The 16662-nt window shown below is 37.7% G+C and overlaps 1 protein-coding gene across 11 annotated transcripts in view; it reads left to right on the top strand.

Annotated features, from left to right (window-relative positions):
• The window catches only part of FAM135A (family with sequence similarity 135 member A), a 159736-nt gene that overhangs the window by 89047 nt on the left and 54027 nt on the right, over window positions 1-16662 (top strand). For all 11 annotated transcript variants that reach the window (XM_042253845.2, XM_042253843.2, XM_042253844.2 and 8 more), the window contains one exon: window positions 14981-15136. In XM_042253845.2, coding sequence (XP_042109779.1) covers window positions 14981-15136 — 156 coding nt within the window. The remainder of the gene's footprint in view (window positions 1-14980; window positions 15137-16662) is intronic.

The raw sequence follows: 16662 nt of genomic DNA, 5'->3' as shown, positions 1-16662 counted from the left end.
CTAGTTTCATGCTTTTACAAGTGGTTGACCAGTTTTCCCAGCACCACTTGTTAAAGAGATTGTCTTTACTCCATTGTATATTCTTGCCTCCTTTGTCAAAGATAAGGTGACCATGTGTGTGTGGATTTGTCTCTGGGCTTTCTATTTTGTTCCATTGATCTATATTTCTGTCTTTGTGCCAATACCATACTGTCTTGATGACTGTGGCTTTGTAGTAGAGTCTGAAGTCAGGCAAGTTGATTCCTCCAGTTCCATTCTTCTTTCTCAAGATTGCTTTGGCAATTCGAGGTTTTTGTATTTCCATACAAATCTTGAAATTATTTGTTCTAGTTCTGTGAAAAATATGGCTGGTAGCTTGATAGGGATTGCATTGAATTTGTAAATTGCTTTGGGTAGTATACTCATTTTCACTATATTGATTCTTCTGATCCATGAACATGGTATATTTCTCCATCTATTAGTGTCCTCTTTGATTTCTTTCATCAGTGTTTTATAGTTTTCTATATATAGGTCTTTAGTTTCTTTAGGTAGATATAGTCCTAAGTATTTTATTCTTTCGTTGCAATGGTGAATGGAATTGTTTCCTTAATTTCTTTTTCTACTTTCTCATTATTCGTGTATAGGAATGCAAGGGATTTCTGTGTGTTGATTTTATATCCTGCAACTTTACTATATTCGTTGATGAGCTCTAGTAATTTTCTGGTGGAGTCTTTAGGGTTTTCTCTGTAGAGGATCATGTCATCTGCAAACAGTGAAAGTTTTACTTCTTCTTTTCCAATTTGGATTCCTTTTATTTCTTTTTCTGCTCTGATTGCTGTGGCCAAAACTTCCAGAACTATGTTGAAGAGTAGTGGTGAAAGTGTGCACCCTTGTCTTGTTCCTGACTTTAGGGGAAATGCTTTCAATTTTTCACCATTGAGGATACTGTTTGCTGTGGGTTTGTCATAGGTAGCTTTTATTATGTTGAGGTATGTTCCTTCTATTCCTGCTTTCTGGAGAGTTTTTATCATAAATGGATGTTGAATTTTGTCAAAGGCCTTTTCTGCATCTATTGAGATAATCATATGGCTTTTATTTTTCAATTTGTTAATGTGTTGAATTACATTGATTGATTTGTGGATATTGAAGAATCCTTGCATCCCTGGGATAAAGCCCACTTGGTCATGATGTATGATCTTTTTAATGTGTTGTTGGATTCTGATTGCTAGAATTTTGTTGAGGATTTTTGCATCTATGTTCATCAGTGATATTGGCCTGTAGTTTTCTTTTTTGTAGTATCTTTGTTAGGTTTTCGTATTAGGGTGATGGTGGCCTCATAGAATGAGTTTGGAAGTTTACCTTCCTCAGCAATTTTCTGGAAGAGTTTGAGTAGGATAGGTGTTAGCTCTTCTCAAAATTTTTGGTAGAATTCAGCTGTGAAGCCGTCTGGACCTGGGCTTTTGTTTGCTGGAAGATTTCTGATTACAGTTTCAATTTCCGTGCTTGTGATGGGTCTGTTAAGATTTTCTATTTCTTCCTGGTTCAGTTTTGGAAAATTGTACTTTTCTAAGAATTTGTCCATTTCTTCCACGTTGTCCATTTTGTTGGCATATAACTGCTGATAGTAGTCTCTTATGATCCTTTGTATTTCTGTGTTGTCTGTTGTGATCTCTCCATTTTCATTTCTAATTTTATTGATTTGATTTTTCTCTCTTTGCTTCTTGATGAGTCTGGCTAATGGTTTGTCAATTTTATTTATCCTTTCAAAGAACCAGGTTTTGGCTTTGTTGATTTTTGCTATGGTCTCTTTTGTTTCTTTTGCATTTATTTCTGCCCTAATTTTTAAGATTTCTTTCCTTCTACTAACTCTGGGGTTCTCCAATTCTTCCTTTTCTAGTTGCTTTAGGTGTAGAGTTAGGTTATTTATGTGACTTTTTTCTTGTTTCTTGAGGTATGCCTGTATTGCTATGAACTTTCCTCTTAGCACTGCTTTTATAGTGTCCCACAGGTTTTGGGTTGTTGTGTTTTCATTTTCATTAGTTTCTATGCATATTTTGATTTCTTTTTTGATTTCTTCTGTGATTTGTTGGTTATTCAGAAGTGTGTTGTTCAACCACCATATGTTGGAATTTTTAGTAGTTTTTCTCCTGTAATTGAGATCTAATCTTAATGCATTATGGTCAGAAAAGATGCTTGGAATGATTTCAGTTTTTTTGAATTCATCAAGTTTAGATTTATGGCCCAGGAAGTGATCTATCCTGGAGAATGTTCCATGAGCACTTGAGAAAAAGGTGAAATTCATTGTTTTGGGGTGAAATGTCCCATAGATGTCAATTAGGTCTAACTGGTCTAATGTATCATTTAAAGTTTGCGTTTCTTTGTTCATTTTCTGTTTAGGTGATCTGTCCATAGGTGTGAGTGAGGTATTAAAGTCTCCCACTATTATTGTGTTAATGTTGATCTCCCCTTTCATACTTGTTAGCATTTGTCTTACATATTGCGGTGCTCCTATATTGGGTGCATATATATTTATAATTGTTATATCTTCTTCTTGGATTGATCCTTTGATCATTATGTAGTGGCCTTCTTTCTCTCTTTTCACAGCCTTTGTTTTAAAGTCTATTATATCGGATATGAGTATTGCCACTCCTGCTTTCTTTTGGTCTCTATTTGCATGGTATATCTTTTTCCAGCCCTTCACTTTCAGTCTGTATGTGTCCCTTGTTTTGAGGTGGGTCTCTTGTAAGCAGCATATAGAGGGGTCTTGTTTTTGTATCCATTCAGCCAGTCTTTGCCTTTTGGTTGGGGCATTCAACCCATTTACGTTTAAGGTAATTATTGATAAGTATGATCCCGTTATCATTTACTTTATTGTTTTGGGTTCGGGTTTATACACCCTTTTGTGTTTCCTGTCTAGAGAATATCCTTTAGAATTTGTTGGAGAGCTGGTTTGGTGGTGCTGAATTCTCTCAGCTTTTGCTTGTCTGTAAAGCTTTTGATTTCTCCTTCGTATTTGAATGAGATCCTTGCTGGGTACAGTAATCTAGGCTGTAGGTTATTGTCTTTCATCACTTTAAGTATGTCTTGCCATTCCCTCCTGGCCTGAGAGTTCCTATTGAAAGATCAGCTGTTATCCTTACGGGAATCCCCTTGTGTGTTATTTGTTGTTTTTCCCTTGCTGCTTTTAATATTTGTTCTTTGTGTTTGATCTTTGTTAATTTGATTAATATGTGTCTTGGGGTGTTTCGCCTTGGGTTTATCCTATTTGAAACTCTCTGGGTTTCTTGGACTTGGGTGATTATTTCCTTCCCCATTTTAGGGAAGGTTTCAACTATTATCTCCTCAAGGATTTTCTCATGGTCTTTCTTTTTGTCTTCTTCTTCTGGGACTCCTATAATTCGAATGTTGGAGCATTTCATATCGTCCTGGAGGTCTCTGAGATTGTCCTCATTTCTTTTAATTCGTTTTTCTTGTTTCCTCTCTGATTCATTTATTTCTACCATTCTATCTTCTATTTCACTAATCCTATCTTCTGCCTCCGTTATTCTACTATTTGTTGCCTCCAGAGTGTTTCTGATCTCATTTATTGCATTATTCATTATATATTGACTCTTTTTTATTTCTTCTAGGTCCTTGTTAAACCTTTCTTGCATCTTCTCATTCCTTGTCTCTAGGCTGTTTATCTGTGATTCCATTTTGATTTCAAGATTTTGGATCATTTTCACTATCAATATTCGGAATTCCTTCTCAGGTAGATTCCCTACTTCTTCCTCTTTTGTTTGGTTTGGTGGGCAACTCTCCTGTTCCTTTACCTGCTGAGTATTCCTCTGTCTCTTAATCTTGATTATATTGCTGCGTTTGGGGTGGCCTTTTAATATTCTGGTAATTTGTGGAGTTCTCTTTATTATGGAGCTTCCTCACTGTGGGTGGAGTTATATCAGTGGCTTGTCTAGGTTTCCTGGTTAGGGAGGCTTGTGTTGGAGTTCTGGTGGGTGGAGCTGGGTTTCTTCTCTCTGGAGTGCAGTGGAGTGACCAGTGATGGGTTATGAGACGTCAAAGGTTTTGGAGTAACGTTGAGCTGCCTGTATATTGAAGCTCAGGGATGTGTTCATGTGTTGCTGGAGAATTTGCGTGGTATGTCTTGTTCTGGAACTTGTTGGTCCTTGGGTGGAGCTTGGTTTCAGTGTAGGTATGGAGGCATTTGATGAGCTCCTGTTGCTTAATGTTCCCTGAATTCAGGAGTTCTCTGATGTTTTCAGGCTTTGGACTTAAGCCTCCTGCTTCTGGTTTTCAGTTTTATTTTTACAGTAGCCTCTAGACTTCTCCATCTGTACAGCACCGATGATAAAACATCTAGGTTAAAGATGAAAAGTTTCTCCACATGGAGGGACACTCAGAGAGGTTCACTGAGTTACAAGGAGAAGAGAAGAGGGAGGGGGTAGTTAGGGGTGACTGGAATGAGATGCAGTGAGATCAAAAGAGGAGAGAGCAAGCTAGCCAGTAGTCACTTCCTTATGTGCGCTCCATAGTCTGGACCGCTCAGAGGTATTTACGGAATTATACAGGGAAGAGGAGAGGGAGGAAGTAGACAGAGGTGGTCAGAAGGATAAGAGAGAGGAATGAGAAGGAGAGAGACAAATCCTGCCAGTAACAAGTTCCTTAGGTGTTCTCCACCGTCTGGAACACACAGAGATTCACAGAGTTGGATAGAGAAGAGATGGGGGAGAAAAGAGACAGAGGACACCTGGTGGAGAAAAAGGAGAGTCCAAAGGAGGAGAGAGTGGTCAAGCCAGTAATCTCGCTCTCAGGTAAAATTGGGTAATGAAGTTTGGGTTTTTAAATGTACAAAATTGACAACAAAAACCAAAGAGCAAAGATTAAAAATCTAGAGTAGATGTTGGATTTTCAAAAATACAATATTAAGGAAAAGAAGCAGAAGGAAATAGGGAAAAAGGAAAAAAAAGAAAAGAAAAAAAAAACCAATACCCACCCAAAGACTATATATGGTGTTTGCCTTTAAAAAAAAAAAAAAAAGAGTCTTTTTTTTTGAATAGTAATAATAGGTTATAGAAATAAAAATTAGAGGAGAAATAGAAGACTTAACTATTAAAAAAAATTAGAACAACAAAAAATAAAGGAATGATTTTAAAAATAGTAAAAATATATCTAGCCCTTCTCTGATGTTGTGGGCAGTGTGGGGTCACTTCCAAGGCAGTTCCCTCTGTTTAACTTCTTCTTTATGCTGGCTTTTTAGGCTCACTAGTTCAGTCGCACTGTGGGGAGGGGGGATGCTGCAAACAAATAGCGCTTTCATGTGCACACAGTGTCTCAGCCCCGCTGGACCTGTCCCTTCTTGCGCATACAGTCCCCTCCGGCTCTACGATGCTCAGCCGGGAACCGTCTGAGGCCAGCCCTAGGCTGCATGCACTTCCCCGGTCTAAGCTGCTCAGGTTCGGCGCTCAGGTAGCCCTCAGAAGCACAGATTCGGCTGGGACTGCGTTTTGTGCCCTTCCCGGGTCCGAGTAGCTCAGGAGTTTGGCGAGCACGATCGCTGCGACTTGTCGCCTTTTCTGCCTCTGCTGCTCAGTTTTCTGGGTGGACCGCTGGCGCCCCTTGTGAGGCAGATGGTGACTGTCCAGCACCCCCAGAAGTCTTAGTAAAGAAGCCTGTTTGCAGTTTGTTAAGTAAAGTCTCTCCGGGTCTGCAATTGCCCCTTTCTAGTCCTTACAGCTCTGGATGCCTGTCCCCGGCGGGGGATGGTCTGCAGCCGGCTTTTTCCATTCCTTCCTTTGTTCTGTGCTCGGTCCTGGCGGTGTCTTATGTTCGAGCTTTTCTCGTGGTAGCTATCCCACAGTCTGGTTTGCTAGCCCAAGTTAGATCGTTCTGGTTGCGTGTGGGGCGTTCCTGCCTGATTCTTACAAAGCACTGCAGCCCACGCCTCCCGTGCGTCCCTGCCCTACCCCCACTTGCTAGTGGCGGATGCAGGCGTCTGTGCTGCTTTTCCGCTGGGGGAGTTACTGTTGGGCTTGTAATCTCTTGGTTTTAATTATTTATTTATTTTCCCCTTCCTGTTATGTTGCCCTCTGTGTTTCCAAGGCTCGCCACAGACTCGGCAGGGAGAGTGTTTCCTGGTGTTTGGAAACCTCTCTTCTTAAAATTCCCTTCCCGGGATGGGCTTCCCTTCCTGGGACGGGGCTCCCTCCCCACCTCCTTTGTCTCCTTTTTCATCTTTTATATTTTTTCCTACCTGTTTTTGAAGACAATGGTCTGCTTTTCTGGTTGCCTGATGTCCTCTGCCAGCCTACAGAAGTTGTTTTGTGGAGTTTGCTCAGCGTTGAAATGTTCTTTTGAGGAATTTGTGAGGGAGAAAGTGGTCTTCCCATCCTATTCCTCCGCCATCTTAGGACCGCCTAGCACTATCTTTTTAGAGTCCATGCTGCTGCTGCTGCTGCTAGGTTGCTTCAGTTGTGTCTGACTCTGTGCGACCCCAGAGATGGCAGCCCACCAGGCTGTCCCGTCCCTGGGATTCTCCAGGCAAGAACATTGGAGTGGGTTGCCATTTCCTTCTCCAGTGCATAAAAGTGAAAAGTGAAAGTGAAGTCACTCAGTCGTGTCCGACTCTTAGCAACCCCATGGGACAGGCTCCCCCGTCCATGGGATTTGCCATATATATGTATTAATATACAATATTTGTCTTTCTCTTTCTGACTTACTTCATTCTGTATAATAGGCTCTTGGTTCATCCCCTTCATTAGAACCGACTCAAATGCATTCCTTTTTATAGCTGAGCAATATTCCATTGTGTACATGTACCACAACTTCTTTATCCATTCATCTGTCGATGGACATCCAGGTTTAGTATTGTAAATAGTGCTGCAGTGAACACTGGGATACATGTGTCTTTTTCAGTTATGGTTTCCTCAGGGTATATGTCCAGTAGTAGGATTACTGGGTCATATGGCAGTTGTAGTCCTAGTTTTTAAAGGAATCTCCCATACTCTTCTCCATAGTGGCTGTATCAGTTTGCATTCCCACCAACGGTGTAAGAGAGTTCCCTTTTCTCCACACCCTCTCCAGCATTTATTGTCTGTAGACTTTTTTGATGATGGCCATTCTGACCTGTGTGAGGTGATACTTCATTGTAGATTTGATTTGCATTTCTCTAGTAATATGTGATGTTGAGCATCTTATCATGTGTTTATTACCCATATGTATGTCTTTAGAGAAATGTCTGGTTAGGTCTTTCGCTCACTTTTTGATTGGGTTTTTTGTGTGTGTGTGGTATTGAGCCACTTGAGCCGCTCGTGTATTTTGGAGATTAACCCTTTGTCACATGTTTCATTTGCCGTTATTTTCTGCCATTCTGAGGGTTGTCTTTTTCACCTTGCTATAGTTTCCTTAATTGTGCAAAAGCTAGGTCCCACTTGTATACTTTTATTTTTATTTCCATTACTCTAGGAGGTGGATCTTATAAGGGTCCTGCTGTCAAAGATTTATGTCAAAGAGAGTTCTGCCTGTGTTTTCCTCAAAGAGGTTTATAGTTTCTGGTCTTACATTTAGGTCTTTAATCTATTTTGAGTTCATTTTTGTGTATGGTGTTGAGAAGTGTTCTAATTTCATTCTTTTTCACATAGTTAACCTGTTTTCCCAGGACCCCTTATTGAAGAGACTGTCTTTTCTCCTTTGTATATTTTTACCTTCTTTGTTAAAGATAAATTGCCCATAGATACTTGGATATTCTGGATATTCTGCATATAAATGAAATAGCAGAGACAATTAACTGATCAGAAGTGTGCTTTTTCCTCCTGTTAGTTAACTCAAAAACATTCTGGACAAATTTTTTTAAGCATTGCCCAAATTTACATACTTTTATAAAATGATATTGTTTAGAAATGGAAATTTATTTTAAAATTTCAAGAAATGAATTTCTCTTGGGCTATTTTTCTACCAGTTCATTCTTGCAATTAAATTGAATAGATCTTTGTTTTTCCTTTTCTTCCCCATGGAACTAAATGTTTTGACTATTTGAGGAGCCCTGTGTATTTCACTGTTGTTTAGCTATGTTAGTGGGAGATATCAGAGACATGAATCAAACAAAAATACATATTTGACTTTAGGATATATTTCTTTTTTTTTTTTACCATTTAAAATGTTTTGGGATATATTTCTGTATGTAAATATAAATGAGAACTTGACCCTTTTGAAAAAGGTATTTACCTTCTCCTTGTAAAATTATACATAGATGAGACACTTTCATATCCCGTTCTAGAAACTTTCCCCACGGTTTAAGTAAGCTAAGTGTCTTCTTAAAAAAAAATCACTAATTTCACTATAATAGTTGTCCCAAAGGATTTTAGAAATAATGTTTGTGATAAATGTAGAAAAAATCTACTGACTTATTCACTGACCTTAAAGGAAATTTGAGTGAATAAACATATGATACTCCCAGATGAAAAGGTCATTGACAGCTACCCAGTTTTTCACAAGTTAATGATATTAATGCATCTGTATTCAAAATCCTGTTGGAAACTTCAAAATTAAACTTACTTTAAAGATCACTTGAAGAAAGGTAAGAATGACTAAGAAAAACTTTTGAAAAAAATAATAATATAGAGGGACTTGCCCAAGTGGATGCTGAAATACATTTAAAAACTACAGTAATGGAAATAGAGTAGGATTTCTCTAAAAGAACAGAAAGACAAATCAATGGAACTAAATAGCACTGGAACAGTCGTTAAATATGTGTAAGAAATGAGTGATAAAATTTCATGAACATTCAGTTACATAGTAGTATGGTAAAATAACATGTTATAGAAGCAAATTCTAAATGGACTTGAAGAGTTAAATGTCAAAAAAATCTGTAAGACAAATATATGTATACATGTATATATAAGCAATCTATCCTTGGACTATGAGATAAACTTCTTCAGGGCAACAGTAAACAGTATATTAATGATTTAAAACTTCTTTAAAACAAAATAAAATATAAAATTGAAAGGAAGCAATAGACTGGAACAAAATATTTGCAGTACCTGAAACTGACAAATGATACTGAAAATATATAAAGAACTTTTATGTATCACCCCTGGGAAAAAGGGGTACACACAGAGGCAATGTACAAAATGCAGTTCTTAGAACAAATTTGCTGCCTAGGTGACACTCATTCTTACTGAAGACCAAGGAGATGTAGATTTAAGCAATAAAGTGGGCTTTTTTAACCATGAAATTTGCAGAAATGAAAGTGATTGCTAATCTCCATTGTTGGTAAGGTGGTGAGGAAACTAGTGTCTGCATAGGCTGTTGGTGAGGGTAGAAATGGTACATTTTTTAGGTCAGTTCATCATCTGTTCCAAAACCACTCACATGCTCTGCCACAAAATAGTTTTTATTTAGAAATGTATACCACAAAAAGTGCCAGTTCATTTCAACAAACAAATATAAAGCGTTATCAACTACCATGTAACCATTTAAAAGAATCAGGTGAATCTCTGTACACTGACATGGATTTTTTAACTCAAGAAATATATATTCCTTTATGATGCAGGGTACTGTTTCCATGCTGAAAACCTCTTTAGGATATATTAATTGAAAAAATAAATTGGAGAAAAATATGAATACGATTTTCATATGTTAGAAAAGCTATGTAAATATTTGATCATGTTTATGTGATTAGATTGCATATAAAATATTTGAAAGGATACATACACATATACACATTTCAACTATAAGTAATAATACAGAAAGGAATACCATGAAGAATGAGGCCTTAAAGGATAATATTTGTTCTTTACTCTATTTCCATCTATATTAAGTTTTAAAAAATACATATGTACTCAGATATTACTAATGAATTTTATGTACTCTTAATTTCAGTATTTAAGTGTAATATAAACTAGGGTAGATAGAGTAGACAGATGATGGAATAATATTTAAACAGGTCTTATAAATCAGCAAAAAAAATCCTGTAATATCTCATTTTTAGTATTAATATAGCTTAGACACCCAGTTATCCAGTTATAAAATGCTAATAAGTATGTGAAAAATTTTAATTATAAAACAAAAATTTAAATATTCTGACATGATTTTTAACCTATCAGATTGGCTGTGATTTTTTTTTTTAATTGAAGGATAATTGCTTTAAGAATTTTGTTGTTTTCTGTCAAACCTCAACATAGATTAGCCATAGGTATACATATATCTCTCCCTTTTGAACCTCCCCCCCAATCTCCCTCCCCATTCTACCCCGCTAGATTGATATAGAGCCCCTGTTTGAGTTTCCTGAGTCATATGGCAAATTCCCATTGGCCATCTGTTTTACATATGGTAATGTAAGTTTCCATGTTACTCTTTCCATACTTCTCACCCTCTCCTCCCCTCTCCTGGTGTCTATTCTAATTGTCTGTTTCTCCACTGGTACCCTGTAAATGAATTTTTCAGTACCATTTTTCTAGATTCTCTATATATGCGTTAGAATATGATATTTATCTTTCTCTTTCTGACTTACTTCACTCTGTATAATAGGTTTTAGGTTCATCCATCTCATTAGAACTGACTCAAATGTGTTCCTTTTCATGGCTGAGTAATATTCCATTGTGTATATGGACAACAACTTCTTTATCCATTCGTCTGTTGATGGACATCTAGGTTGCTTCCATGTTCTAACTATTGTAAATAGTGCTACAATAAACAGTGGGATACATGTGTCTCTTTCAGTTTTGGTTTCCTCAGGATATATGCCTAGGAGTGTGATTGCTGGGTCATGTGGTTTTATTCCTAGTTTTTTATGGAATCTCCATACCTTCTCCCATAGTAGCTGTATCAGTTTACATCCCCACCAACAGTACAAGAGTGTTCCCTTTTCTCCATACCCTCTCCAGCATCTATTGTTTGTAGACTTTTTGATGATAGCCACTGAATTGTCCACTGGGGTTTGCTCCTGAGGCTGCTCTGGAGGACTTGGGTCTGCCCCAGTGAGGGCCAGGTGCAGAAATCGTGCAGCTGCTTGGGTCACAGGGGCCCTGGCAGCACCAGGTACTCAGGAGTTGGCAGCTAGGGCAGCAGGAAATATAGTGGTCTGGAAGGGTATGGCAACCTGTATTTGGCTGATACGCTCCAGTATTCATGCCTGGAGAGAACCCCGTGAGAGAGAAGCCTGGCAGGCTACAGTCCACAGGGTCACAAATAGTTGGACACAACCAAAGCAACCCTGTGTGTGTAGATGCAAGACTTCTTTTATCTGTGGCAGCTATGCCCCAATGAAGGTTGAGCATGAAGGTGGCACACCTGCTTGGTTTGCGGGGACCCTGGCGGTGCAAAGTTTCCAGGAACACGGACTGCCTCCACTGCAGGAGTTATGGCCTGATCAGAGTCTTTTATCGAGCCTCCTGTAGCTGGCAATCAGAGGGCCTCTTTGGCCAGTCTTTCTCTGTAGCTCTGCCCATTCAGTCACATAGAGGGGCCCCCCTTGCTGTGGTCCTACTCTATAGGTTGGTGCATCAGGCACTTAAAGGAGCACCCTGGGTGGGGTCCTGCTCGGTAGTTCAGTGCATCAGGCATTTGATGGGCCCACCTCTCTACTGTTCAGCTGCTGTTGCTGGCATGTGGGGAGAGAGAGGCTATGGTGATGGCTCCACCCCCTATGCTGACTCAGCATTATCTCCTTGCTTCCATGGCTGCCTGGCTTTCCTCCACAGGCATTTCCCACCACGATCTCCACCCTCACAACCCCTCAATCCGTCTCTCTGCAGTCCACAGCAGCCCTCTCCCTGGATTGTTCTGCAATCCCTAAATCCCAGCTCCCAGCCACTTCACCTTCCAGGGGACCAGTGTCCCTGTCCAGGGTATGTATGGCTATGGCAAGGACTGTCTGATTCTCATTCCATTTAGGATGCCACTGATCAGCTGTTTCACTCTCAGCCTTAAATGCTTCTCTTCTGACTCAGACAATGGCCCCGATGTGGGGTTGGACCCCTGCTTCAGTTCCCTCACCTGCTGAGGGCAGGTCTAGTCATACTAACACTCCTGTTTTTCCTGGTAGTCCCTTTGTACTACCAAGTTTTGCATGGTTCTATATATTCTTTTCCGCTGGTCAGGTACTCCTGTCCTCTGTCAGCTGGTGTTCTGCATGACTGTGATTTTTTTTTTAATAACAATATAATCTTTGTTGAGTTATGGTGAGATACAGATTCCCATACCTTGCAGATCTTTTTCAGAGATGAATTTGGCAGTGTGTATCCAACGCCATAAAAAATATTCCTTCTCAATTTATACCAAATAAACAATCAGAAATTCATGTGTAACATAATTGGTGATATTGTAAAACATTAACCTAAGTAAATACCCAACAATAAGACAGTGGTTAAACAAATCATGGGACACTCATAAAAACATTGTGCAACCTTAAAAGTGATGCTTTCAACAAATATTTGATGTTGTAGGAAAATACTCATACTGTGTTATTCAGTGAAAATGGCATAAAAATATGATTTTGGTTTTTTCCTCTCTGTAACTGAAAATAATTGAAGACTGTATACTAAAATGAACTTTATTTTTTTTCAATCAAAAAAGGTCAATGAATGCTATGAAAAGGTATACATCTATATAAAACAAAATAATGAATTTATTTAAAAAATAGTATAGAAGTATAAATGTCTTATTATTCCTACATTTATATATATAAAAATCTTGTCAAACTTAATTCCAGTTTTCTTTTTAATATAAAAAAGGATTATTATTTATATTTTGACACTTATCATGAAGAGTTATATAAACCAAAGGAGTAATTTGTTTATAGGATGCTTTTCCCAATAATGAAAATACCAAAAATCCTTTCTCAGAAACTTGATGCCATACTCCCTGAGAAATACAGTTAATAAATACAGGGTATCTAGACAGCCTTGCTTTCTGGGGGGAATTATTTTTACTTGTGTGTAGATTATACCAGCTGTAGTATTGCTTGCCTTACACAGTACTCTTTAATTACTGTCAAATACTTACTCTAGTCTTCTTTTCCTAACTTCATTAAACTCATTCTTGAAACCATACTACAGGTTTCAGCTTATTTATACTCCATTTTAATCTTCTATGTGTTAAGAGACATAAAAAACTTGGTAGCTTTATTTCTAATAATATTTATACATCATCTCTGAGGCAAAACCCTTCTGTAGAATTTCTCTCTGTGTTGAGTCAATATTTATCATCTGTTGACTCGTTAGCTTCCATTCTGTAATTCTGGAATTTGTCGGTATTTTCTGAATTTCTCCTTGTATTCTGGGGACTTTTTCCTTATCTGAAGCCTGTAATTCCTTATTCATTCATTCATTCATTCATTCGTTTGGTACATATCTATTGAGTGACTACTGTGTACTGGTTACCAGTCACACAAGTGAATAAGACGTGATCCCTCCCCTTCTTACTTATTTTGCTGAGTTTTTGTTTTATGTGTTCTCTGAGTTAAGAAGATAAATTGAAGTGTGGTTTGGGTCAGGGAAGAAAAGCCTGCTGAATTTCAGACTTTGGAAAGGGGTCTGTATAAACAAAAGTGAAAGTGAAAGTGAAGTCGCTCAGTCGTGTCCAACTCTGCGACGCCATGGCCTATAGTCCACCAGGCTCCTCCGTCGATGGGATTCTCCAGGCAAAAATACTGGAGTGGGTTGCCATTTCCTTCTCCAGGGAATCTTCCCGACCCAGGGATCAAACCCAGGTCTCCTGCATTGCAGGTGGACGCTTTAACCTCTGAGCCACCAGGGAAGCCTGAGAGTATCATATATGATGAGCAACATTTAGGGGTTTCATTTGTTTTTTAGAAGGGGACTGGTGCATATATGAGTATAATTGGGGACATGGTGAATTGTCCAAGCCCAGTTGTCCAATAGTTGTTGGGTCTAGACATCAGGGATACTTGATCCAGAGACACAGATATAGTGGTGGTTGGTGTGCAGGTGGAGATGAGCTGTGGCTGTTAACTTCAATCTGAATACATGACTTCCCCATATTTACGGTAGGAAAGTGAAATCAGCACCCATGTATATATTTAAAGTAGATTTCCTGATGTTAACTAATAATTAAAGACAGATTTTTGCATCAAGATTCTGTCTGCGTAGAAACTGACTGCTGCCTTAGTGGACAAAACGTCCTTATGAGAAACATCATTCTGCTTTATAGTCTTTGTTATTCTTTGTTCAGAAGTTCTTACTTTTTCAATTGAAGAAAACTAAAAGCCTTCAAGAAAATTCTACATTTCATTCAGTACTCTTAATTTCTGTCATCAATTAAGATGAATATTTAAATAAACAGAACAACTTAATATCACTATTTAAACATTCATAATATATATACATATAATATATATTTGTTTACCCACTTTTCTCTCCTCATTAGACTGTGATCTTTTCATATTAATCTTGGTGTCTGTACAGTGTAGCCCCCTAGCATGTAAAATGTGCTCAATAAATACTGGATGCATGAATTGTTAGAAAAGAAGAAAGAAGTATTTTACAACTCTGGGAAAGGGTTTCTGTGAGCAAAATAAAATCTAGGAGCAGAGATGTGAAGGAAGAGCAGTTTTAGCGAGAATCTCAATCCTTTCTGAGGAGCACGTGACCTTTGAATTACTTAACTGATTGAAAATAAATCATATTTTAAGATTTCACAGTCTTTCAAAAATTTTATAACTTTGATCAGGATTTGTTGTGCTTAAAATTCCTAGTTTTAGTGTTTGAATTTGATCATGTTCTATAGAATCCTGATTTGTAACTTTAGAATATATCTGATATTTCAGATATTGAAATATTGGTTAAGTTGTCTAAAATGTAACTACCAAGTTACTATCAAGATAGGAAAAAAGCCATTGGTCAGTTAGTCTCTCTCTACACACACATGCAAGCGGGCACAGATGTACATATTTTAAAACGAAAAAATTTGCCTTTGTATTAATACTCTCGGTAATATATGTGTTATGGTAATTCTCAGAGAGCAGTTTTTTTTTTTCTTGTCATTTCAGAAAATAGAAAATCCTGATGAACTGGCAGAACTTATAAATATGAATCTTGCACAACTTTGCTCACTTTTAATGGCTTTATGGGGACAATTTCTGGAAGTTATAACACTACATGAGGAACTAAGACTATTACTAGCACAAGAGCACCATACTCTGAGGGTAAGTTATAAAAATAAGTGATTTAGAACATTTTAATGAGTATTGTCATTTATATTTAGAAATTTCTTATGAATAAAAATGCTGATTTTTATCTAATATGTTCCTAAATGAGAAAAGAGACATCTATCACTGTGTTATTGTTTGATTCCTAAAGTTAAGAATAGAAGAATACAGTTGAATATATGACCTATCTCAGTTATAACCCTTGATACTAACAGATACCACCTATATGAAATAAAATATACAATAAAGGATAGCTCTTGGAATCCAGGAACAGGAATTATTACCAGATCTCTTAAGAAAAAGAAACCAGAACTAAAAAGCCATCTCAGAATAGACAGAATATCTCTCTCCAAACCTCATACTCCCTCCTTTCCTCTCTCCTTCCTTCACCTCATTTAGAGATATATATTATGAACTTTGCAGGCTTGAGGGAGTAATCTAGACATGGGGGTTGTTATAGGTCTGGTATGGACACTATGCAGAAAATTTTGTACAATTTTTCATTGTGTCAAGAGGCTTCAAGGTGTTAAATCTCTGTCTTTTTAGCCTTATCTCCTTAGGTACTCTGTATGCACACTAATTTTCCTGAATTAGTTCCACAAAACATCATGTGTATTTTCTTTTCTTTTCTGGTTTTTCTTTTCTTAACTATAAAGCACAAGTGAAAGTGTTAGTCGCTCAGTTGTGTCCAACTCTTTGTGACCCCATGGTCCCTCCATGGAATTCCCTAGGCAGGAACACTGGAGTGAGTTGCCATTCCTTTCTCCAAGGGATCTTCCCAAACCAGGGATCAAACCGGGGTCTCCTGCTGGCAGGTGGGTTCTTTACCATCTGAGCTACTACATAAAGCACAATATATAATCAAAATCAGCAAAGTTCATAAAACATGCACATTTTAACAAGTGGTTAAAAGTACATACCCTTTTAATGATCACCCAGATCAAGAAATAGAATATTGTCAATACCACAGATGTGTTCTATGTATTTGTTCCAATTTCTACCCCTTTATGACATTTACAAGGAATCGCCATCCTTCTCAGTAAGTTCCTTCTTTCTCTTTTAGTTGTTCAGCCTATATTACTGAATTCTACATAAATGAATTCATACAGTGTGTATTCTTTTGTATATTGCTTCTTTCAGTTGAGATTTTGTTTTGGAGATTAATCTATTTTTTTGTTGTTAGTAGCTGTAGCTTGCTCATTTTCATTGCTATAATATGTTTCCATTTGAATATACCTACAATTTGTCCATTTTACTGTTGATAAGTGTTTGGATTATTTCAGATTTGTAGATACTGTAAACCAAGCTGCTGTGAATATTCTTATACATATTTCCTGTCATAACAGTTTCTGTGATGTATTTACCTATGAAAGACATTGCTGTGTCATAAGGTACAAATAATCTCAATTCTATTATATAATGCTACCCTGGTTTCCAAAGTGGTGCTTATTTCCACTCCCACAAGCACCATAATGAAAGTTCTTACTCCACCTCCTCCCCAGTTCTTGATATTGGCAGACTTT

This window comes from Ovis aries, chromosome 9 (assembly GCF_016772045.2).
Source record: "Ovis aries strain OAR_USU_Benz2616 breed Rambouillet chromosome 9, ARS-UI_Ramb_v3.0, whole genome shotgun sequence".
NCBI classification, from domain to species: domain Eukaryota; kingdom Metazoa; phylum Chordata; class Mammalia; order Artiodactyla; family Bovidae; genus Ovis; species Ovis aries.
The sequence above is the reverse complement of the archived record's forward strand: the minus strand, read 5'-3'. Positions and strand labels throughout refer to the sequence as shown.